Source organism: Myotis yumanensis, unplaced genomic scaffold (assembly GCF_028538775.1).
Source record: "Myotis yumanensis isolate MYYU_CA2020_CCGP unplaced genomic scaffold, mMyoYum1.0.hap1 SCAF_10, whole genome shotgun sequence".
In the NCBI taxonomy this organism is placed as follows: Eukaryota; Metazoa; Chordata; class Mammalia; order Chiroptera; family Vespertilionidae; genus Myotis; species Myotis yumanensis.
The window spans coordinates 43,235,975-43,260,816 of record NW_027223761.1 but is presented as its reverse complement, the minus strand read 5'-3'; the positions used below and the strand labels follow the sequence as shown (position 1 = coordinate 43,260,816).

The following is a 24,842-nucleotide window of genomic DNA, read 5'->3' as shown; positions in this document are numbered from 1 at the left end:
TCCTGGCTGGGCTGGGCCTTTATTTCTCTGTCTGTACAGTGAGGGGCTGGGGCCAAATGATAGTAGTCTAAGGTATTAGTTCAACCCAGTGGGGGAGATGAAGGAAATGTTAGGGACCAGGTCTTGGGTGACTCCAGGCAAGGGCCCTGCCCCTGCTCCACTGCCTTTCAGGGACCAGTAAGCAAAGTCTGATGTGAATTTCTCCAAATGACCCCCGCGCCCCATTCACAGGCCTGAGGTCCCCATATGGGCTCTGACTTGCTGTCTGATTTTGGAACGTCCCTGTGCCTCTAGGGGCCTCAGTTTCTTTCTGTGCGAGGGGCACATGTAAGACCCAGATTCCTCACTGCCGGACTGTGGGAAGCAGGGGTGGCTGAGTCCTAGGACTTCTTTTCAGACTCCTCCCCCCCCACCCCCGCCCCCTCCCAACCTTTCTGGGTTCACTCCTCTGCCCTCGAGCAGACAGGACCCTTTTCTCTGCTGCTTGGGGGTGCTTGAGACAGCATATGAATATCCTCAGGTGAGGATTAAATAATAATAATAATACATATTTTTAAAATCTCAAAGTCCTAAGCATGTCAGGACTATATTTGTGAACCCACAGAGACAATTCCTCATCTTTCTCTAGTGACTTTAGGAGAAGCTGTTCCATCCCAGAGCTCTAGGATGCTGAGGCTAGGAGGTTATGTATTCTGATTCCCTCGTTTTACAGATAGGAAACTGAGGCCCAGAGAGGATAGGAAGCCAGCAGAGAAAGGAGGTTGAGACCTGGGCTGTGGACAGGATGCCCATGTACTCACTGTGTGACACTGGGCAAGTAGTGGGCACTTGTGGAGCCTGTTAGCTGCCCACCCAGGGGAGCCCACCACGGGCCCTCCCTCCTACTCTGTGGTCAAGGGCCAGTCCCTGGGGGTCAGTGAATGTTCAGCCTTGGGCCCTCTGCCACATATACTGGCCTGGCCTCAGGGGAGTTGAACTATTGGCCTCAGTGCACACAGAGCAACTGGAGGCAGAGCTGGCACCAGGACCCACAGGGAAGGTGGCAGCCTCTGGGGCTGGAAGGGGTGGTTGGGGTGCTGGTGGACATATCTCCCCCCGGGCCATGGAGCATGGCCAGCTCTGCTTAGGACGGGACAGAGAGCCCCAGTGCTCTGGAGCCAGATGCTTTGGAGAGCCACGTCTAGTCCATGGGAGATGTGTGGACACACACATGGGTGCTCAGAGTGGGTGGTGATGGACCAGAGCCAGAGTCTGGGGCTGGGGGGCGGGGGGGGGGGGGGGGGGGGCGGGGGGGGGGCGGGAGGGAGCATTGTTACAGCGCCCAGCTGGGAGTGGAGATTTTGCCCAAATCTGGCCAGCCTGTGAACCCTGCGGCTAGTGGTTGGTCAGGGATGCCAGCTGCGGGCAACTCTGAGTTGCCCTTGATTGTGGTGGGGTGTGTGTGCCCATCTTCGGGTCTCCGGGGTGTCGTTTGTGCGTAAGTAGGTGGTTGCAGAGGTGCGTACCTGTGAGTGTGGGAGCGGGCGGAGAGAAGGGGTTCAGTTAACTTCCAGAATGACTGTTCTAGCAGCCCCTCGCCCCTCCTATCAGAGCCCAGTCTATCTCGGCCTCTCCCCGCCGGGTCCGAGCGCTGCCTGGAGACTGGTCCCTCCCGGGCCAGGTCCCTTCCCGGCGGGCGGGGCGGGCGCTAGGACCCTGCGGGCGGGGGCGGGGCGGGGCTGGGAGCCGGTCCGCGGTCCCTCCGCAGCCTGGAAAATACCGAGCCCGGGCGAGCGGTGCCCCCCGCGCCCCCAGCCTGGCCCGGAGGGAGGGAGACAGGGCGCGCGGGGCGGGGGCACGGGGCGGCCCGGCCGCGGGACCCACTGTCCTTCCCCTCGGAGCCCCCGCGCGGCCCGGTAGCCGGGGCAGCGGCGGCGGCGGCGGCGGCGGCGGCGCTCTCACCCCGGCCCGGCGGCCCCGGCGGAGCAGTGGGCACAGGTGAGCGGCGGCCCGGCGGCGTCAGCCCCGCGCCCCGCGCTCTTCCCGCGCCGGCGCCGCCGCCCGAGTGAGTTGAGCGGGTCCGGCCAGCTCTGCGCGGACACCGCCCGACTCTCCGCACTTCGGGTCCCGGCCTCCCCGGGACCCCCCGGGCTCGCGCGCGCCCCCCCACCCCCGGCGCGCAGCCCGCACCCCCGCCCCCGGGAGGTCCGGGGCGTCCCTGGGGGATGCCCTGGGACCGCCCCAGGCCGGTGAACCTCACCGGGGGCCAGCCCCCGCCTCTCTCGAACTCTGCACCCGCCCAGGACCCCGGACAGCCCCACCCGCGCCCCCAGCGCACTGACTCCGGTCCCCAAACCGGTCTTGCAGGTCCCGGGAAGGTGGCGTCAGCATCTGCAGCCGCGTCGACGTTGTCGGAGCCTCCGCGGAGGACCCAGGAGATCCAGACGAGGACCAGGGCCCCGGGCCTCTCCATGGAGAAGTCTGCGGCCTCCACAGAGCCCCAGGGGCCTCGGCCCGTCCTGGGCCGCGACAGCGTCCAGGTGCCCGACGACCAGGACTTCCGCAGCTTCCGGTCAGAGTGTGAGGCCGAGACGGGCTGGAACCTGACCTACAGCAAGGCCGGCGTGTCTGTGTGGGTGCAGGCTGTGGAGATGGATCGGACCCTGCACAAGATCAAGGTAGGGCTGGGCACCGCACATGCAGCCTCGCCGCCTCGGACAGGGGTCTCCTGGTGCTCCCACAGAGCCACTGCCACCTGGCTGTGCATTTCAGTCTCTTGCCAGGAACTAGGGAGAGGCACAGTTTGTCCTGCAAGCCCCATTACACAGATGGGCCAACTGAGGCCTGGAGAAGGTGTGTGACTCTGGCTCACTCTTCTGCATGCCCCTGCCTGCTCCAGGCAGGTGGTCTCCCTCAGGGACCCTTCTGCCCCCACAAGCCTTCCCCTCCTAACTGATTTGAGTCACTCAAGGTGGGAGACTGAGCCCTTCTCTTCCTAACTCCTGGTTCTCTCAGCCTGAGCTGGGTCTCTTTCCCACTCTCTGCACACTTGGGTGGCAGGGACCTGATCCCTTCCTGCCTGGTGCCCTGCTCTCCCCCCTTCTGTTCCTGGCTGCTCCGAGTCTGCTGCAGGGACTTTGGATTGTGGCTGGCAGATCTCAAAGGCAGGGCATGGATGTCCCTGCCTTACGCAGGGCCAGGCTGGTGGTGGGTTGGGAGAGGAGGAGGCCAAGGGAAGCACATCAACCCCTTGACAACCCTCAACTCCATTCATTATAGCCCCATGATTTTTCTTTCTCTGCCTTGTCAGGGCAGGCTAAGGGTGTGAGACCCCATGAGCTCATCTCCGTTGGGGGCCTAGGTGGAGCAGAGGCTGGTGAAGACTCTGGTCTAGAGGCATCAGTAGCTACCCCTAGCACCTCTGGCATTGTGTGAGTGCCACATTTCCAGGGGGATAGGGCTCCCTTCAGTGGGCTCCTGGCAGTAGGCTGTGCCCTTTCCCCTCCTTTCCCTTTCTCTTGCCTTCTCCTTCTGCTGTCCTTCTGGAACTGTGAAGATGTGGATTCCTGTTGCAAGGGTTGGTGGATCAGGGCACTGGACTCAGAAGGCCTCCAGCGCCCGCCCCCAACACCCCCGCCCCTTGCCTAGGCCCTGCTCTCAGACTTAGCTCAGGCACCTTGGCCTCACACCAGACAGAGCCAGAGATGTCTGACGTTCCGTCTCTGGCCCTGTACCTTTCTGCTTCCCTTTGTCTTAGTCATGTACAGCTTTGTCCATCTGTTCCCATGTGGCCTTCTGGCTCACCCTTTCTGCCCTCTATCACTCTCTGCATCCTGCCTATCTGACTTTCGTTTTCTCTCGGAGTTTCCATGTGTCTCCCCCTCTGGGACTCTGCCCAGACCTGAGGACGGTGGGCTAGGGGACTTCCGTGGGGGCCTGACCTGTGTCTATCCTGAGGTGCAGGGAAGGGGAGGGCAGCTGGTATGTCCAAGCTTGGTGTTCCCCTGCACCCAGCATAGACAGAGCAGGGATGTTAGTTGAATGAAGGTTGTGAGAACAAGTTTGTTTTCCTGACTGTGACCTAGGAAAGGCTTAAGGATGGCTGCACAGTGGGGTGGGGAAGTGTAGTTTCCCCACTGAGCTGGCCCTCCAGAAGGAAGGGAGAGAAAGATCTGAACGGAGGCTAGTACGCCCATCCTCTGTCAACAAACAGGGTGGAGCTGCCTCCTCCATCTGGCTTGGTTAATGGATAAACTAGCCCCTTCCAGGACTGGGGTTGGTGGGTCTGGGGGCCAGACGGCCACAACAGACCTCTTGTGGCCACAGCAGACTTATCTTGTCTGATAGTCTTCCTTGGGAGTGGAAGGGACTTGGAAAAAATGGGCTTGTGGGCTATGGTTAGGGCATACACTCTCCCTGGCAGCCAGGACCCTGCCCCTTCTTCCCTCTCAGACTGAGCTGATACTGGAAGTGCCAAAGGGCTCCTGGCAATTCTCCCCTTACCCCCTCACTGAGGTGCTAATGAGGACACTGAGGCCCAGAGAGGGATAGGGGCCAGCCCAGGGTCACCCAGCCAAGTGCCAACAGAGTAGAGCTTGGAACCTAGATTTCTAGCCTCCCAGCCTCGCCCTCTCTGTCTTATGTTTCTCCCTATTGCTGCCCTCTGGGTCTGCTCCCTCCAGTGGAGTGAAGGTTGGGGATAGTAGGTGAGCAGAGCTGGGGCCCAGGGAGGAGTCTGGGGCCTTGATTATAGGCATCCTGTACCCCACTCTGGTCCCCTCAGCACGAGCTCTGGGAGATGGCGAGCTGCCCACCCCCCAAATTTCAGGAATACCATTTCTAAGAGCCCCTGCTTTGAACCAAGCATTTTTCCTCCATCATCTAATTTACCCTCAGGCTAGTCTTGGGCAGTAGTGGGCTTGTCTCCATGCTACACACAAAGACACTGAGGCTGAGAGCAGTGATATTACTCGCCTAAGGTCACAGGGCAGCTGAGTGGAACCCAGGCCAGCCTGGCTCCAGAGTCTCTCCACTTGGGCTCACATTTTGGTCAATGTTATGGCTTGGACCCCATCAATAACGCTTTGATGCCTTGGTGGTTCAGTTGGGGTGGTTCATTGTTCTGTACACCAAAAGGTTGTGGGTTCGATTCCTGGTCAGGATACATACCTAGGTTTCGGGTTCAGTCCCCGAATGGGAGGCAACCAAGGATGTTTCTCTTTCACATCGATGTTTCTCTCTCTCTGTAAAAATCAATAAAAACATATCCTCAGGTAAAGATAAAAAAAAACCCAAAAAACTCTTTGAAGGACACGGTGTTCTCATCATCCCATTCTCCTTTGATGCATGAGAAAGCTGAGGCCAGAAAGGGGCGTGGCTTATTAAGGTTGCACAGCAGGTCTGAAGCCGGAGTCCCAGAGATGATTGGATCACTCCTGGAGGCTGGAACTCAATCACAGGTGTTTGTTGAACTTCCCCCTCCCCCACTCCTGCCCCAGCCTTCTGAGCCTGCCCCCTGAGGAAAGGCCAGCTGCCCCCTGGACATGCCCTGTGCTTGTGATCACAGGGTGGGGGTGTGGATCCGGATCCGCCTATCTGTCTACCTGATTGATTTTCTCCGCCTCATCTCCCTTCCCCCTGACTTATCTTCTCCCGCCTCTGTGTCCAGAGGTCCCTGATAGCCACTGTGGCACTGGGCCCAGCATTTGGTGCCAGGACAAAGGGAAGGGGCTGCTGGAGGCCACCTTCCCCCCTTTCCCTCCCTCCTGGCCTCCAGCCCAGGCTGGCCCCAGGCCTGCATTATGCTCTGGGTACTGGAGAGGAGGCAGACACCGCCTCCTGAGAGGATAAGTCCTGTCCCAGAGGCAGATGCTGAACATGCATCCTGGTCCAAGGCAGAGGGCAGCTTGGAACCGGAACCCAGGCCTCTCAGTGTCCAGGCCAGGCGTTCCTGTGACTCCTATGTGATGTGAGGAATGGGAACCCAGAAGGTCTGTCAGTCGTTCAAGCAGTGCCAGCTGGGCAAGAGGCTGAGGTGTCCCTGGCTATGGTGCCCTCTTCTATGTGTGTGATCGTGGGCACCGTCCTGCCCCTCTCGGAGCTGTGTCTCTATCTGTGTCATGGAGCTCTCTTGGCTCCAAGAGCCTCTGAACTCAGTGCTTGTGCGGGGGCCCATGGGAACAGAATAAGGATCGGGGGACAGAAAGCAGATGACATGGCCTGCGCAGCCCTGCCCTGGGTGCTCATGTGCTTAGGTTCTCCAGTGCTGCTGTGTGCCTAGCCTGGTGCTTGGCTAGCCATGTGAGAGGCAGAGGAAGAGACCTGGCCCGTGTCCGCAGAGGCTTCCAGACCCAGGTGGAGAGAGGATTGACAATTCCAGGTGGCCCCTGTCTACTCATGGGACAGATGTTCACAGGCAGACCACTGTGAAGGGAACTTGAGGGGCTTGGAGGCTGGAGTAAGGTAGGGAGATCTCTTGGGGGAGTGTCTCTGAGAACCTGAGGTTTCTGTTGCCACAGGAAGCTGGGGGTGGCAGTGGGGACCTGTTTTCTCTGACTTCCTGCCCTATGGCTCCTCCCCTTTCCCTTTGGGGAAAGCTCCAGTGGCCCCCGACTGCCCTATCTCACTGTCCACCTGCTTCCACACCGCAGCCCTCCACCTCCCCTCCGTGGGTTCCAAGCTCTCAAGCCAGTGCTCAGGCCTGTCCCCTCTTAGCACCTCATTCTCTTCCCCTTTGAAAAGAGGGATCAGGGGATCATCTCAGGGATTTCCAAGGGCCCTTTTCACTCTTAACAGTCTGAGGGACTCAGAAGGTCATGGGGAAGGTGGGGCAGGGCAGGGTGTTTTGCCTTCCCACTGTGTCTTCACAGCTGTCCTGTGGCATGAGTCTTACTAAGCCCATCCGAACAGATGTAGAAACTGAGGCTCAGAGCAGGAACTTACTTGTGTAAGACCAAACAGGAAGTGGTAGAAGCAGGATTAGAACACAGGTCCTTGGGTTCAAGGCTGAGACCTCTAAGGGCTGAGATCTCTCTCTGCCCCCTTGGGCCCGTCTGTCTTCAGGACCCCATGGCTACTCATAACTTACCTCTCTCTGCTGACTTGGGTCTCGCTGTGCTGTTTCATTGTGGGGAGGGCACCCTGGAGGGGGTCCAGCTGGGCAAGAGGCCAGTCCTTGCTATGTGACCTTGGGGGTCATTTCACCTTTTAGAGTCTGTTTTCTTATCTGTGGTGGCAGGGGTGGAAGTTAATTGGTTTTAGGGCTTTGGATTGGGTGAGTTCAGGTGCAGGGTGGGCCTTTGTCCCCTCTGGGGCTCCATTTCCCCATTTCTACAGGAAGTTGCTGGGAAGGTGGTATGTAGAGGCTGTGCTGGTCTGACTTAGGCCATGGTGGTAGGGGATCTGGACACAGAGTAAGGGCAGATAACTAAGGCCTTGCTAACCTTCAGGTGGGGTTGCTCAGAGAAGGAAATGGTCAGAAGTGGCTGGAGGCTTTAGGGAAGGCTTCCTGGAGGCAGTGCCTGGGTTGGCCTGAGGCTGTAGGTGAGAGAGTATAGGGTCCAGAGTGGCCATAGGTAGGTTGCTGTCCCTGCCTGGACTTTAGCTTCCTCATCTGTCAAATGTGGATGGTAGTGCTGCCCTGCCTGTCTCAGGCACTTGATTCATTCACTCACACATGTAGTGGTCGTTCACTGATAGCCTCTCTGCCTGGCCCTGTGCTGGAGGTTGGGGACAGAGAGGGGAATTAGACTTGAGCCCTGCACTCAAGGAGCTCCCAGTTGGGTGCTGAGACAGACACTTGTTACAGGAGCTGTGGAGAACCGGAGGGAGACTCTGAACCAGCTGTGGAGGCCAGGGAAGGCTTCACAGAGGAGGAATGCTTAGGTGATGCCTTTTGAACTGGTTAGAGAATGAGGCATACAAGTTTGATAGTGTTGGGAGCTGTCCTTGCAGAGGAACAGCTGTGCAAAGGCCCTGGGGCAGGAAACAGGGCAGTGCATTAGGAGAACTGTAGGTGTTCAGTGTGGGGCTTGGAGCTCAGGGGGCTGGAGGTGTTTAGGGAGCTCGACTAAAAGCCTTAGGACTTGGGTGCTGGAGGTCTGGAGGTGCCAGGGGAGGGTTTTAGATAATGCGGATGGCAGGAGGAGGCTTTTGCCATATTGTCTGGACTGAAGGACTGAGGCCCGCAGTAAAGGAGGGACCGTGAGGAATGGAGCAAGGAGTTATATGGATAATGACTGGGACATGGTGATTACAGAATAACCCTTTGCAATGTGCAAATTGTGGCGTGTTATTCCGGTTGGGGTGTGGATGTGCAGCCCCCTTGGTGCCTGCCCTGAGGATAAGGAACCTTGTGAGTGGGAGTGGGGTGGGGTAGGGCGGGGTGGGTGCCTCCAGTTAGTGTGTCCCTGTGGTTAAAAGAGCCCCCAGCTCCCAAGCTGGCTCTGTGCCCTCCACGCCCAGCTCCCCAGGCTCTGGCTTTTAAACTTTAACGAGTCCGAGCCCCAGCTCAGTTTCCAGTCGAGAGTCTTTAAAGTTTCAGGAGATGAGAGAAAGGAGGGAGTCCTGGAGACAGATGGGTTTTATTTCTTCCCCTGCGTCCCCACGCCTGGCTAGGCCACCTGGAGCCAGGCCCCAGGCACCATGACCCCACACACCTGGCACTCTTCAGGGATCTGAGACCTCCCTGGGTCGCACTAGCCAGTTCCTGAGGGACCAGTGGCCACAGGCCTGTGCGCCAGCTGCCACGGAGATAGACAGGGATAGAAACCCTGTTGAGCCATGACCCCTGACCTGGGCAGATGAGCATGCTCCAGCAACAGGTGGGAGGGAAAATGCTCAGACCAGGGGTCAGGCTTGAGATGCCTCCCCTTACCTCCTCTGGCGTGCTTGGGCTGGCCCCTGGAGCTTCAGAAACACAGGCAGTGGAAGAATGTAGTAGGCCCAGAATTTAGGGTGGGTCCCACGCCAAATGCAGGCTCCTCTTACTTGTCATTAAAGAGAGCCTGGGGCAGGTGGCACAGGGCAGCTGGAGCAGTTCTCTGTGGCTATAGCCTGTTGCCTCCTTGCCTCTCAGCCTGGGCTCCCTGGAGGCAGGTACTTGCTACCTCTGATGTCTCCAGAATCCTTATGTCCTGGGGCAGGTGAACAATGCCTGCACAGGTGCACCCCCAGCCCTGCCCCCATACCAGGGAAGTAGGGGGAGTGAGTACCCATGCAGTGTCCAGGCCATTTAATCTCATCCTGCCTCTTTCCCTGGTTCCCCGAGGTTCCCGTCTACCATCTCCCGGAGTCCCCACTCTGTCTTTGGACCCTTTCAGATTGCCTGGTTCCTGGTACTAGACCAGGGAGGTGATGACTCTTAAGGCACAGGCAGAGGGGATGGTGTTCCCTTGTGTGTCTCCAATATTCATATTTATTAAGCACATCCTATATGCCAAGGTTTGTGTTATATCCAGGAATTTAGTGGTAAAACAGATTAGGCCCTGCTGTCATAGGTTTATATCTTGAGGGGGAGATAAGCAAAATAGAAGCAAGCAAATAAGTAAATAAGGTACCGGATGGTGGTTGTGTGTTATGAGGACAGGGTAATATGTTGGGGTTGTCTGGCCTTCTCTGTGCGGGCCTTCTGCATGGAGCTGGATTGTGGGTGAATGCATGTGGATGCGCCTTTAAGGTTGTGTGTGTGCCTCTGAGTGTGAAACTGTATGCATGTTTCTGTGTCTGGTGTTACTCTGTGTGTGTGAGTCACTCCCCCTCACTGCAGCAGAGTTGTCGCTGATCCAATTATGTCTCCTCAGCTGTCTCCTGGCGCCTCCTGCCCCCTGCTCAGCTCCGACTCTGCCATGGTTTTCCCCCTCTGCCTCCATCCAGCCTCCTGGCCTGGCCTCTGGGCCTATCTCCAGGTCTCCGAGTCTCCCCTTAGGGTGTGTTTCCTATTCCTGTCTCAGATGGTTACTGAGCCTGCCTTAATGTTGCTACTTGTCTCTTTTCCTCAATTTTTTTTTCCTGTCCCAATTATTTATTCATTCAACAAACTTCTCATGCCTCCCACTTACTCTGTCAACCACTGTGCTGCTGCTGGGGACCAGAGATGGATCAGACCCAGGTCCTGCTCTCAAGTCCTAGGGGGAGACTGATGGAGACATTGATAGCCCTCTGAGAACCCAGGCTGAGGGAGGCCAGGGCTGGCAGCATGGGGGGGTGGGGGGTGGCAGTGTCTGGGGGGCCAGCAGGAGCCAGGCACCAAACTGAGAAGGTCTTGGCGAGTCCCTCAGGGAAGCCAAGCCTCCCTGAGTGAGGAGGACGTTGGAGTTAGGATTTGCTGAAGGCAGAGAGAGAGGCAGCAGAGTCTCTCAAGCTGGTCAGGGCTGTCATTAGCTCTGGGTTTCTGAAAGCTCCCTGGCTCAGGGGACAGCTTGTCCTGGGAGCCATGAGCTGAAGATGTGGCTGCAGTACTCGAAGCAAAGATGGTGAGGCCTGCCTGGGATTGGTGAAGAGGAGCTGTTGGGAAGGTCTTGACTGAGCGGAGTCCCAGGGATGACAGTGAGGGATGAGTCCAGACCTTGCCTGGTTCTAGGCACAGGAGCGGAGCAGAGGGGAGTGGGCATTGAGGTAGACAATGCAACAGTGGTGGACATGGTGCATATGAAGGTGTGTGGGCTGTCCAAGGGTGATGCCCAAGAGGCTGTTGAAGATGCAGCGTGGAGTTTATCGGAGGCCGCTGTGGTCCCTGAAGCCCAGGGGGGCGTTTATCCAATTTGCCTTTGTCTTGATGTCTGTGTGCCAGGCCTGGCCCTGTTTGGTCTCACTGGTCCCCCGTCACCCCCTCCCTTTTCCCAGGCCCACCCACACTCTGCTTCTCCTTCTCAGTTCCCCCTCCTCTGTCTGGCTCCTGCATCTCCCCCAGGGCTGGAACAGAGTGGCGGGAGCCCCAGACCAGGAGGTCAGCTTCTGAGATGTCAGCAGGATGTTCCTGCGGCTGCAGAGCTGGGGCCTGCTGCTCATGAGCCTGGGGGTGGGGGTCCAGAGAGGCTGCTGGAGACTGGGGGGAAGGAGGAGGGAGGAGGCGAGCAGCCATGAGTCATTTAGCCCTGGATGGAGAGCAGCAGAGGGCCCAGCGTGGTCTGCCTGAGCAGACTCGGAGCTCTGTCTAGGGGAGGCGTCGTAGCACCTCCACTCTCCACCACACTCTTAGGGGGCCCCTCTTTTGGGGAGAAGATGGGTTGGGTGTATCTGGTTTTAGATCCCCTTCTCTTCAGAAGAGAGAGCACAGGACTCGTCTGTTATTTTGCAGGTGGGAATACTGAGCCCGAAGGTGGGGGAAGGAGACCCTGTGTTGGGTGCACCACCCCCACGTGTTCTCTGTGTCCCTCCAGCTCCCCTTGCTGCAGGCAGAGCCAACAGCCACAGCTCCTAGTGTGGAGGCCCAGGGACGGTCCTCCCCTGGCCAGGTGCTGGCCCACCTGGCAGCCCTTGGGTCCTCCACAGAGCAGAGCCAGGTTCTTGGGGAACAGCCTTGGGGGTGGACTTTGGGTCACAGTGGGTTCCAGGTTAGTTCCTCCACTTCACCTTTCTGAGTCACCATTTACAAATGGACATAATCTTCCCTGCTAGATAACTGAGAGGATAGGACTAGGCCAGGGGTGGGCAAACTTTTTGACTCGAGGGCCACAATGGGTTCTTAAACTGGACCGGAGGGCCGGAACAAAAGCATGGATGGAGTGTTTGTGTGAACTAATATAAATTCAAAGTAAACATCATTACATAAAAGGGTACGGCCTTTTTTTTTTTTAGTTTTATTCATTTCAAATGGGCCGGATCCGGCCCGCGGGCCGTAGTTTGCCCATGGCTGGATTAGACGAATTTGCTAAATCCCTAGCACAGAGCGTGGCACAGAGCTGGCCTGCCATTCACATTTGTTGAATGGATGAATGAACGAACAGGCTGAGGTACCCAAGGGACAGCTCCATTTCCTCCGCCTCCATCCTGCTCACTCAGGTTACCTCCTGGAATTGCACGAGCCCTCTCCTTCCTTCAGCCCTTCCAGGCCGTTTCCAGTCCCCAGGCTCATATCAGCACCTCTGCCAGGAGCCTCTTCCCCATCCTTACATCGGGGTGCCATCTACTTTATGTTCATCCATTAGGACTCCACTTAGGTGCCCTTCCCTGTACCTTTGTCCCCAGCTTCCCTCTGTCCCTGCCTTGACTGCCCAGGGTTGTCATGCCTATGCCGCAGCCCGAGGCAAGGGTGGAAGGGCCCTGAGTGCCCTCTGGCTCCACTCCCAGCACGGCCACACGACTGGAGCATTTCCAAGGTAACTCAGCACCAGCATGGGCAACCTCAGACCCCATCTCAGCTGAGTCCCGGCTTCCATGTCCAGGGAACAAGAACCTTGGGATTCTGGACAACACTCTTAACTTAAAAAAAAAATAGATATAGTTTCTATATCTTATAGAAACTGTATTATATCAACAGTCACAAGAACCCAACATGAAAAATCTATCACCCAGAGCCTCAATTCCTGAGTAAAACTTTTTTTTGGTTCCTCCCAGCTCTCATTCACAGGTATAGATAATTTATATTACATTTACACCTGCAATTTTCAACCGGAGTGCCACAGGAATTCTTTAAACATGCAGTACATGACTGTTTAGTCAGGGGCACTGACCTCTTTTCCCTTAGATTGTCAAATAAAAAATATGACAACAGCCAATACAACAATAGCCCTCTGGTGTGAATGACTAAAAATTATACTTTTTTTTTGTCAGATAAGCAAAAAAATACACCTTTGTTGCAGAATTTTAGTAATTAGTTATGTGTGCCATGAGATGAAAAAGGTTGAAAATCGCTGGTTTAGACTATGGCACTGGTAGAAGTTAATATCCTCCTTTGTTCATTTAACATTGCATCCGTGGAAGTATCTCATATTGCTACAGGATTATTAATTCACAAACATTTCCGGCAGCTGCTCCCTGCCAGGCCTGTTCTGGGTTTTGAGGCCTGTTCTGGGTTTTGAGGGTTCAGAGCCAGCTCAGCCCCTGCCCCTGGCCCGGGGGAACCCACAGTCCTCCGTAACTGGCAGTCATTATCAAGGTGAGATGTCATTCTTAACCCAACCCGGTCCTGCTGTTGGTGGTGGTCCAGGTTGTTCTCCAATATATTTTGCTAATTACAAATGCAATAATATAGTCATGAATATTGTAACAGGACTTTTTTCTTTGTATTTTTTTCCTGAGTATAAATTTCTGGTCCTGAGTAACAGGAACTAAGTTGAAAGATGCATTTTTATGATTTTGAAAATATTTGCCAGCCAGGAGGAGCTCCCACAGCCCCTTTGTTGGCTCACCTGTCCATCCTGCTGTTCCAGCAACAGGCCTTTACTAAGCTGTGCCAGGCCCAGGGGATGCCAAGGTGAACGAGGGGCCACAGCATTGCAGACAAATCGATGCACTGCAGTGCGTGCTGATGGAGGGAGGCACTGGGGGCTGAAGGGTAGGCCCCAGCCCAACCTGAAGAATTTAGGGACAGGGGTCAGCCAGGCTGAAGTTTGAAGACAAAATAGAAAAGGAGCCGGCCAAGGGAGGTCCTGGGAGGACCAATCAGATCTCTTTCCTGGACCCCTGTGTCAGAACGTCCTGACACTTGTGCTGCTGTTGGGATTTTGGGGAACATGGAGGAAGGTCTGAGGGGGTCTCCCTTCTGGGGGCCCTGGAAACCCAGAGGCAAGGGCAGAGGGGCTCTACCAGCTTGTCTCAACACTGGCCCTGTGGGCTTTGGGAGGGGCAGAGGGGAGGGCCCTGAAGCCAGCAAGCTGGGGCGTGAGCAGGCCCTGGGAGGAGGGCCTGGTCTGATAGGGCAGCATCTGGCTGTGGTTTGAGGGTGGTGTGTGTGTCTGGGGGCATTCGTGTAGGGTCCTGGTGTAAGAGGGCCACCTGCCCCTCCCGTCCATCTACCCTGTGGAGAGACAGAAGGCATTTTTGTTGTTCTAAATGTTGTTCCTTGTCCCTGTATATCTTGCTTGACCTTTGGGGACTAGCAGGAAGGTGCTCCCCTTGGCTGGGCCTGAGAAGTCAGGGAAAGCTGCTGGGCTTTATGTACGAGTCTCATATAATCCTCACATTTCCACTCTGAGGGGAGGATTACCCTGTTTGACAGATGAAGATACTGGGACTCAGAGCTGACGTCCTTTGCCCAAGCCAAGGCCATACCGGTCGGATGTGGCCAGGGCAGAGGCCTGTCTGACCCAGACAGCCCCTGGAACTGCTGAGTCAGCTGTCAGCCTGTGGGGCCTGGCTGGGTCTGGTAGGGCAATGCAGGACCGAAAGGTTCTCCCAAGGGGCTTCTAGGCGCAGAGCCCCAGTGCCGGGTTTTGGGCAAGTGTGACCCTGCCTTTGAGTCCAGTGAGATCTGAGGATGGAGTCAGTGACCTCATTCAGAGGAAGAACCTCTGAGCTTTGCCTCTCTGGTCAGCGAGCCCTCTGAATCCATTGAAGGCTGCATACTAACCATCAATTAACTAAGACAGTCTCCAGCATGTTTGTTTTAGCTGGGCCAGTCTGCTTCCTTGATGAAAGTAGCAGAATGTCCTGACACTTTGGGGTCAGGCACACCCAGGCTCTGTTCCTCTGCTTCACCACTGTTTAGCCATGTGGCCTGGGTCAATCATTGTAACTCTCTAGGCCTCACTTTCTGCATCTATAAGTGGGGATGATGATACCAATCGGGTTGTTGGTAAGGTAAGAGTCCATTTCTGCACAGGATGCAGTTTGGTGTCCTTGACTATTGGCAGAGTCGGTTTGACCTAAATTTTAGCCCAGGGGGTCCATGGTCTGGGTGCTACTATCTCCTTCATGGGATAATAAATTAGTGATTTGAGCACATGATAATGGTTATTGAGGTGGTGGCTACTGTTTGGGGCTATGACTGATTTGATACCTAGTGCCTAGGAGTAATTCCTCTGATTTGAATGTGGTTCTGTTGAGAAAGGGCCATTTGTTTAACAGTTATTCCTTTTATGCAACTACTAGAATGCAACATGGTGAGAAGGCGGCACGGCCTGAGGGATTGAACCCAAGTGGGCCTCAGTTTCCCCAGAGGTAACCTGAAGAGTAGTGGTGAAAGAGATCATCTCTTGGGCCCCACAAATCCTGTGGGCAAGGATATTGGAGGCCTGCTGTGTGAGGTCTTGGGGTGAGGGACAAACTTGGGTTCTCCTGTCTGTATCTCAGTTTGCTTGTTACTGCCCTGGCCTTTGCCATCAAGGCCATACCACAGCTCTGTGCAGGAGACCTGACTTCTTTTCCCTTGTCTCAGGGAAAAGGGTCCTGGGAGATACTGCTACTCTCTCCCCTGCCGGCCCTCCCACCCCACCCCCCAACACTTCCCTCCTTCCATGGAGATTCCTCCTCTAATTGCTAAGCAATGGGAAGGACTGAGAAGCACAGGCAAGGGGTAGGAGAGAGGAGAAGGGGAGAGCGAGACACAGTCTGGACCCTGGGCCTTGCTCTGTGCATATTTAGTTAAGCCTCCAGGCCTTTGAACCCACCGGTCTGGCTGCCTGAAATGCCCGATCTCCCCTGGTGGCAGTTGAGCTTCCTCTCCTTTTGGGCTCCGTCACCCTCTGCTCCCACAGTTCCTTTACCTTCACTCCCCATGCCCCCACACTGCTCATTCTCTGCTGGGATTCTGTGTTCCTGTCTTTCTGACCACCCACTTGATGGGGCTCTTTTGGGGGCAGGGCCCAGGTCTGATTCGCCCCTGGGTCCCTGCTGCCCAGTTGCAGGCCTGGAACACAGCAGACTCCAGAAAGTGGCGAATGGATGGGCAAAAGGGCAGGGCCAGGGTGAGGTAAGAGAGGTGCCTAGGGCACAAAATCTAAGAAAGCACTTGCAAATGGACCTAGTCCTGGCCTGTGGAAGGGTGAATGGCAGCTGGAGGAAGCCTGCGGGAGTAACAACAGCTACTGTTTTTTGAGTATATGCTATGTGCCAGGCATATTATATACATTACCTCATTGAATGTAATCACAGCATCTCCATTCCATAGGTACTATTAGTATCCACATTTTTCTTTTTAAAATTTATTGATTTGAGAGAGAGAGAAAAAAAACATTGATTTGTTGTTCCAGTTATTTATGCATTCATCGGTTGATTCTTGTATGTGCCCTGACCAGGGATCAAACCCACAACCTTAGCATATCAGGATGATGCTCTAACCAACGAGCTACCTGGACAGGGCAGTATCTCCGTTTTTCATATGAGGAAACAGACTCAGGAGAGTTAAATCTTGTGCCCAAGGAGAGGATTGGAATCTGGGATTGCCAGATCCAAAGACTGCAGGAGTCTTTCCTGATGGCTTTCCTTAATTGTCCAGTCCTTTCTGACCATGGCTCTGTGGAACTCAGGGTGTTGGGGGTGGTGTTGGACCCAGGAGTTTTGGGCAATCCCAGTTCTCCCTGTCATGGGGTCTGGAGGGGTCATAGTCTGTATTTACCCTGGGCCTCAGTTTTCTCAGCTGTGAAATGGCTGCATGTCAGGCTCCCTGTTGTAACCAGCATTTAAGGGCATTGTAGCCCAGTTTAGCTCCTTCCCTTCAGTTCTGGGAGCTCCCAGATATTCACTGAAGTGACTGACTTGCCCAGGGCCCAATGAATATGGGTTCCAGTCACAGACCCGCCCACTAGGTATTCTCCAATGACACACCCCTACCCCACTCGTGCCTCCCAAAGCCTCTTAGTATTACACCTTGCTGATGTGGCCCCTGGCCCTGCAGGCAAGAACATTGCTAGATGTAATTTACCGGTCTTGGCGAAGCCATACTGCCTCCTGGGGGCGGTGGAAAGAGCTGGGCTGGGAGCCAGGCCAGTTGCTGTGGGCGCTATGGGCCATGAGGCCCATGGATGCTCTCTGTTCTCCAGATCACCACCCAGACCTCAGTTTTCTCACCTGGAGGGTCACCACAGCCAGGGTTCTTACCTTCCCAGTGCCCTCCTCCCAACCAGGCCCTGCTGATGGCCTTCTTCCCTAAGAGTCTGCCACGAGCTGGGAAGCCTTTGAAGTTTCCAGCTGTATCTTGAAGATAAAATGGTATGCAGAGTTTGCACTGTGTTGGGGCTCTGTGTGCTCCGCCCACTGTCTGCTGTCTCGAGGGAGGCCTTTGGTTCTGAAGCCACAACAGTCCTGATCCAAAAGGCTGAGGGAGAATGGGCAAGGTCTGGGCAATGTGAGCCCCTTCCAGTGTGTACCCAGCAGTGGGTGCAGCCAGGCCCTGGGGCACTGAGGCTGGCCCGAGGGAAGAGGCATTCCCAGGTTGGACTCTAACCTACAGAGCATCATCCCGTTATCACGGCCCCTCCATACACTCACTGTCTATACACACATTGGAGGACTTACAAAGCCAAGCCAGCTTCCACACGTGGATTTAGAGAAGTTCTAGTTTCTTCAGAAGCCACACTTCAGTGCTCCTTGATGGTTAGGACTACAGCAAGACCTGGTTTTGTTTTGAATCCCTGCCAGGCTGCTTCCTGGCTGCCTGATTTGGGCAGGTTGCTTACTCTGCTGAGACTCAGTTTTCTATTTTGCAGCGCAGGCATGACACCAGCTCTAAATCTGGGTTGAAGAGTGAGTGTGTGTTGAACGTCTGGTGCAGCACCTGGATCTCCTATGGCTGCTGAATAGAAGGTTGTTTGGATGTTCCTGGTGATGGCAGGTCTCGTGCCTGCCATCTCCTCCCACCCCTTCTCACCATCACACCCTCCCATCATGTTGTTTGTTCACTCATTCATTCACTCATGTTTCATTAGTCTCCTTCAGTCTGATATAGTTCTTGAGTCTTTTCTTGACTTTCATGACCCTGACACTTACAGGCTAGTTATTTTGTGAAAGTTCCTCATTTTGGGTTTGTCTGATTTTCCTAATGATTAGATGTAGGTTATACATCTTTGGCAGAAATACCACATAAGTGGTGCCTGTATTCTTTTGTGTTTTTTTTAAAATATGTTTTTATTGATTTTAGAAAGAAGGGGGGAGGGAGAGGGATAGACAGATAGAAACATCGATTGGCTGCCTCTTGCTCTCCTCCCTCCTGGGGATCAAGTCCACAACCCAGGCATGTATCCCTACCAGCAATTGAACCAGCAACCTTTTGGTGCAAGGAAGACGTCCAACCAACTGAGCAACACCAGCCAGGGCATGCCTGTATTTTTTAAATTTTGTCCTATCAGGCAGCACCCAGTTGTAACTTGTTCCATTACTAATGATGTTCACTTTAATTGCTTGATTAAAGTGGGACCTGCCAGGTTTCTCTATTATGGAGTTTCTCATTTTCCCTTTGTAATAAGTATTTGATGGGAAGGTACTTTGAAACTATGCAAATACCCTTATTAAAATTAAATTTATTTATTCATACCTGTATATACCTATTTTACTCAGTGGAATAGAACTTGTTACCTTATTATTTATGTTAATCACAGGTTGTCCCAGCTTTAGCCCATGGCAGGTGGCCAGCTGTCCTAGTTTGCCCAGGTCAGAGGGGTTTTCTGGGATGTGGATTTCAGTGCTAAAACTGGGGAACGCTTCAGATAAACACTGATGAGTTGGTCAACCAAAGCAAACCAGTGGAAGCTCATGGTGCTGGCTCCTGTGTTCTCTGGGCAAGTTCCCTAGCATTCTGTGGTAGGTCCTTTTTTTTTGCACAATAAGATGTTCCAGGCTCACCTATACTTACTCTGACCTAGTCCCAGAATTACATATTTCTCCAGGGAGATCTGGAACCAGGACCTTTTAAGTATTAGGCTGTACCACACCCTGGGAACTAGAGCAAATGAAACTCATTCAGCTTCCTACAGGCCACACTCTCATCTCCTCGGTGCCTGTTCCCTGGCTGTTCTTTCTCCCAAGGCCACTTGGCAGACACCTACCTTCCAGACTGAGCTTCTCCATGGAGCCTGACTCCTCACCCATATCACAGAGCTGACTCCTCTGTGGCCCCACTGGGCAGTTTAGGGCACCTTCTCATTTTCAAGTAGGTCTCCTCTCTCAACTGGAAGAAGCCTTTCAAGGACAGGCCCCAGGTTCATCTCTGACTCTTTTGAGCTCCACACGGGGCTGGAACTGGAGGTTGGTAAATGATTGAATCTAGTCATATCCCCGCCTGAAGCAGGAAAGCAAACAGAGGGAGAGTGACATGTTCGGGGTCACGTGAGTCTGCAGGCTGGAGTCTGTCCTTGAACTTCGGTTTTCCTAATTCTAAAATGGGGCTAATACCTCAGACTGTGGCTGTGGGAATAAAATACTGTAATATGTATAAAGCACTTAGGCTAGTACCTGGCATGTGGTAAGTGCACCTCTCAATATCTCTGGGGGAACTTTAAAATATATAATATATATAACTGATTCCACAGAGAGGAAGGGAGAGAGAGAGAGAGAGAAAAAAAAACACAAAACATCAATGATGGGGATCGGCAGGTGACTGGGGCATGTGACCTGACCAGGAATTGGATCCTGACTTCCTGGTGCATGGATCAACCCTCAACCACTGAGCCACACTGGCCGGGCATGTGGGGGAACTTTTTATTTAATTTTTTTCATTATTATAGAAGCAGTACTATACATTTTAGAAAATTAGAAATACAAACAGCAAAAAAAAACCCCACCCAACAACAACCAAAGCCCACCATAGTCTCATCACTCAGAGCTCACCACTGCTGACTCCTTAGTGACCGTGCTTCCTGAGCGTTTTCTGTGCACATATTCCCCCCACCCAAAGGAGAGTACACCATGCATTCTGTTTTGTAATCTGCTTTTTTGTTTTCAGACAGCAATCTTCATTGTGATTCAGCAAATTTTTGGCACATCTAACACTCAGATCATATTCATATTTCTCCCGTTGTCCCAAATGTCCTTTATAGCTGTTGTGTCCAAACCCGTGTGCAATCCAGGAACACACTTTCCATCTGGTTGTTGTGTTCTGTAAGTCTCTCAGTCTAGCCTAGTTCCTTATGACATTAGTCTGTAGAAGAGACTGACCAGTAACTCTGCAGAATCTCTCACCCTCTGGCTTTGTCTGGTTGTATTCTCGTGGTAACACTTAGCTTCTCATGGTAATACTTAGCTTGTTCCTCTGTCCTCTTTATTTTCTGCAAAGTGAAGTATTTCTAGGGCTTGATGACTTCACTGGTTCCTAAAATACCCAATAGGTAGTGATGTGTCCTTCCTGTGGCCTCTCATATGGTTAGGAGCCCCAGAGCCTAACCCAAGGTTAGGGGGAAGGCAATGTGACGCCGCCCTCATATGGTTGCATGTGTCCCCTTTTTAGTAGAAAGCAATGTGTGTGCTTCCCTTGGCACCGTCTGAACACCAGTTCTGGGAGACCTTTTTAAACGATGCAAGAAAATGTGTTCACTTGCTGAGAGGAACTTGATCCTGGGGTTTGGGCTCTTGGGTGAAAAAAAGTCACAGAACAAGGCTATGGACTAAGTTTCATCTTGCTGAGTGCAAATCTGGCGAAACCTCATTCTGTTTTTACTGGCTTTCCAGACATGTGATCTGGGTTAAATCCCATATCTCTGCTACTTTCCAGTTGGGTGAACTTGGGCAAGTTACTTTACTTAATCTTTCTGAACCTTGATTTTCTCCTTGGATTTCTTGTGTGGCAGAGTTATTGTAAGGGTTAAATTTTTACAAAGGTATCTTTGGCAGCTCTTGTCTCTGCTGGACAGAAAGCTCTTTGAAGACAAGGCTAATAAATAATAAGAGATCCAAAGATGCTTGTTGGATTAAAAAAAAAAAAAAAAAAAGAAGGACAAGTGGTATGGCCAGGTGATAAGGTACCATGGAGGAAAGAAATCATCCACTTAGGCATTTGTTCGTTCATGCTTTCGTGTCAACATGTAACCATACCAGGTTCTGTGTTGAATCAGTTGTGAGCCTGCGGCCATGAAGTTCAAGGGTCTGAGAGGGCACAGATCTAGAGACTCAATGTATGGCTGGATAATTCAGGAAGGCCTCCTTGAGAAGGAAACAGGGTCAAATGGGGAGGTTTGTTGGGAGCTACGGTGGGGGGATAGTCTTTGGATATAGGGGCTGCTGTCTCCTGGCACAGGTGGTTTCTGGGAGGGCTGGACAGGACTCGTGGCAAGTGGCGAGTCCATGTTGGCTTTAGAGGTCGCTGTTCCTTTCTGACCTCCTCCTTCTCCTCCCCCCTTTGCCTGTTTGCCCTCCGGACCCCTGGTACCAAGGCTTTGAACCCTGTGTGACCCTGACAACCCATGTGTCTATCTGCAGTGCCGGATGGAGTGCCGCGATGTGCCAGCCGAGACACTCTACGATGTCCTACATGACATTGAATACCGAAAGAAGTGGGACAGCAACGTCATTGAGACTTTCGACATCGCTCGCTTGACAGTCAATGCTGACGTGGGCTATTATTCTTGTGAGCAAGCCCAAGCACACTCCCCTAGCCTCCTGCAGGCCTCTACCAGGCTTCCAGCTGAGGCGGCTCCTCCCGTCTTCCCTCCCTGTGGTCACTCCCACGGCCAACGTGCTCAGAGACCTGAGTGCTGAGCTGTTGGGCTGCCCTTCCTGACATCCCTGTCCACTCCCAGACAGTTGTGAACACACACACACGTACACTAAAACACATTATGCACTCCCGTGTTCATGTATGCACATTCCACACAAACACGTGTACACATGTATACAACCCACAGCCATATGCCACGTATTCACAGTCACATGTTTTCATGTACCTACATCAAATAATACCGTTATTTTCCCATACACTCACATATACAAACAAGCCAGGCCAGCAAGGTAAGGGCTGTGTGAGGTTGTGAGGAGCAGGGGTGACTGGAGACAGGAGGGGAGAGGGTTGTGCTCTGTCTCTTTCCTAGTTCCAGTTCTGGGACTGTGGTGTTGGGGGTACCTGTTTGGTTCAGGGGGAGCTGGCAGTTAACTAGGCATCCCTGTGTCACTAGCCTCTGCCATGCCCTCCCTTGCAGTCAGTCAGGCAGGCCAGTGGCCTGGCTGAACTGTCCCTTGCCCTCCACAGGGAGGTGTCCAAAGCCCCTGAAGAACCGTGATGTCATCACCCTTCGCTCCTGGCTCCCCATGGGCACTGATTACATCATTATGAACTACTCAGTCAAACATCCCGTGAGTTGACCTGCCTTCCCTGCTGGGTGGGCAGGGAAGGTGCCAGGTAGGGCTGGGCTGGCAGGCCTAGCCTAGGGAGAGGACCCTGGTTGCTACCATGACTTCCCTGTGAATTCAAGCCAGACATGAAATCTCTTGGCCCTCAGATGGGCTGAATTCCACTGGTTGGGCTCTGCATGGTCTGACTAGGAAAGCGGGGAGTGAGGTCAGGGTTCCCTGGCCTTCCTTGAGGCTGGGCCACTTTGATCTCCATGACAGGTAGGACAAACAGGTACAGCTGGCCTGGGCAAGGACAAGCGCGTGCGCACGCGTGTGTGTAGGTATGTGTGTGCTTGCCTGTGTGTGCTCATGAACCCGGACCCTAAAAAGGGTAAGGATAGCCTAGTCTGACTCTTCCTTTTCTCCTTACCCCAGCAGCAGGCCTTGCCTGGAGTGGACACCAGGAGATATGAGCTAACTAACTCTGTGTGTGTGTGTGTGTGTGTGTGTGTGTGTGTGTGTGTGTGTGTACTCACAGAGACACCTCCTTTGCTCCTATCCTGAGTCTTACCTCCCTGTGCCTTCTGTCCCCAGAAATACCCGCCTCGGAAAGACTTGGTCCGAGCTGTGTCCATCCAGACGGGCTACCTCATCCAGAGCACAGGGCCCAAGAGCTGCGTCATCACCTACCTGGCCCAGGTGGACCCCAAAGGTGAGGGCTTGGCCCTGGAGCCTACCATGGGATCCTCTCCTATTTCCCAGGGGATGGGACTTGATTTACTCAGAATCCAGAAGGGTTTTTGTTAGGAGTTGTTTTGTATTTTGGGGCATATTCATCCATATTAACCATTTGACCCATGGTTTGAGACATCACAGTGGTTTGAAAAGCCAGGGCCAAGGTGGTAGCCAGTGTCCCATGATGAAGCTTAGAGCTCCCTTCCTAGTGCTCACACTCCTATACTCTGACTTGCTCCCTGTTCACCGGCCGCTCTTACACATTCCCACCTCCCTGTCTAGGCATCCTAGAAACACCTCTTCTCCCTTACTCGTCTCTCCAGATGTCACCTCCTCTATCCCTAATACCCAGAGGAGTCGCTGGCTCCCTGCTCTGTGGGCCCATTCCCCTCTAGCAGAGCACTTGGTACACTGTTGGGCCCCCCAGACAGTGAGTTCCTCTCTGTGTCCCCAGGGCTGGCCCAGGGTGGGTATCACTGAGCGAATGTGGAGTGTGTGAATGAATGGATGGATGACTCAAGGATGGGTAAGCCCCAAGCACCTTTACCTGGGAATGCCCTGAACCCCACTGAGGGCCCAGTGGCCAAGGCTCTGGGCTCCCCAGCATCTCATTGAGTGAGTGTGTTGAGTGTCAAAGGCAGAGCAGACACTTGGGAATGAGACAGGGGGGAGAGCTAGGCTGTGGATTCCAAGTCAGGCCAGGCTGGGGTGCCCAGCCAAGAGGCCTGTGCAGCAGCTAGGCTTTCTGGGGTGGGAGGCTTTCTAGGGTACAGGCAGTGTAGGGGCTAAGCATCAGGACTATTCCCCATAGAGGAACTGGGTATGAGAAGGGATGTTAGTGTGAGTGGAGGGCAGGCAGCAGGCAGGAGCTTGCTGGGTCAGCAATTCAGTCCATCTGTAGCCTGTAGTCACCTAGGACCCTGCAGTTTTCTTCCCTGCAGCCAGCCCTCTGGGGCTCAGCAGGAGGGGGCAGGGAAACAGAGGTAAGCCTAATGAATAGACACTAAGGGAATGGAATATACCCATAAATGGAGAAAAAGCTAACATTCCCTCTAGCAGAGCACCTTGGTCTGAGATGGAAAGAGAGGGTAAGAATATTAAAGTCCTATGGGACTTATCTCACCCCCCGCCCCCACTCCCATGGAGAAGAGGGTGGCCTCTCTGGAAACCTCAGGCTGGAGGCAGGGGACTGGGGTGCCTGAGGCTGCTGCTTCCCATCTCTCCTCACTCCCCTTCCCTGCTCTCATAGGCTCCTTACCCAAGTGGGTGGTGAATAAATCTTCTCAGTTCCTGGCTCCCAAGGTGAGTGGCCTTGGGACTTTGGGGGTATGGAGGTTGGTGGAGAGGGTTCTAGGCTGAACGGGTGGAGTGGGGATAGAGACGTGGAGTCAGGGCTGAGGGGCAGAGTTATGAACTCGGGGCAAGAACTCAGGATGCTGGGAGTGGGGGGGCTGAGTGGCTGGAGAGCATGAGAGGGGATGTGGTAAGAAACTAGTCCTGTGCCTGTTCACTCCTGACTCTGGTGCTGCGGGTCCACAGGCCATGAAGAAGATGTACAAGGCGTGTGTCAAGTACCCTGAGTGGAAGCAGAAGCATCAGCCCCACTTTAAACCGTGGCTACACCCAGAGCAGAGCCTGTTGCCAAGCCTGGCGCTGTCGGAGCTGTCTGTGCAGCATGCGGACTCGCTGGAGAACATCGATGAGAGCGCGGTGGCAGAGAGTCGGGAGGAGCGTATGGGTGGTGCTGGCGGCGAGGGAAGTGACGATGATACCTCGCTCACTTGAGCGTGGAACCATAACAGGGACTGAGACAAGACAGGGCAGAGCCTGGGGGTGGCTTTCTCCCCTCCCACACCCCCTGTGCCTCCTGAGGACGTTGGGCTCAGACCCAGGTTGGCACTGTGGCCTTGCTGGATATAGCCCTAATAAACCATCCCACAGCCTCAGCCGGCTCATCGACTCCTCGCTGTACCTGCTTCCCACCTGTCTGGGGC

At 54.0% G+C, this 24,842-nt stretch overlaps 1 protein-coding gene across 1 annotated transcript; it reads left to right on the top strand.

Annotated features, from left to right (window-relative positions):
* Positions 1 to 1,743: 1,743 nt before the first annotated feature.
* STARD10 (StAR related lipid transfer domain containing 10) lies at positions 1,744 to 24,794 on the top strand. The gene is made up of 7 exons (XM_070425570.1): positions 1,744 to 1,977; positions 2,347 to 2,657; positions 21,265 to 21,412; positions 22,031 to 22,134; positions 22,708 to 22,825; positions 24,098 to 24,150; positions 24,388 to 24,794. The coding sequence occupies exons 2-7, from the start codon at positions 2,451 to 2,453 to the stop codon at positions 24,631 to 24,633; spliced, it is 876 nt and encodes a 291-aa protein (XP_070281671.1). The 5' UTR covers positions 1,744 to 1,977; positions 2,347 to 2,450; the 3' UTR covers positions 24,634 to 24,794.
* The last annotated feature ends 48 nt before the right edge of the window (positions 24,795 to 24,842 follow it).

Excerpts from the sequence above, each read along its gene's own strand:
- STARD10 (XM_070425570.1), top strand. The coding sequence starts at position 2,451 with ATGGAGAAGTCTGCGGCCTCCACAGAGCCCCAGGGGCCTCGGCCCGTC. Across the intron at positions 21,413-22,030 it reads TGACGTGGGCTATTATTCTT|GGAGGTGTCCAAAGCCCCTG; the intron begins GTGAGCAAGCCC and ends TGCCCTCCACAG. Across the intron at positions 24,151-24,387 it reads CTCAGTTCCTGGCTCCCAAG|GCCATGAAGAAGATGTACAA; the intron begins GTGAGTGGCCTT and ends GCGGGTCCACAG.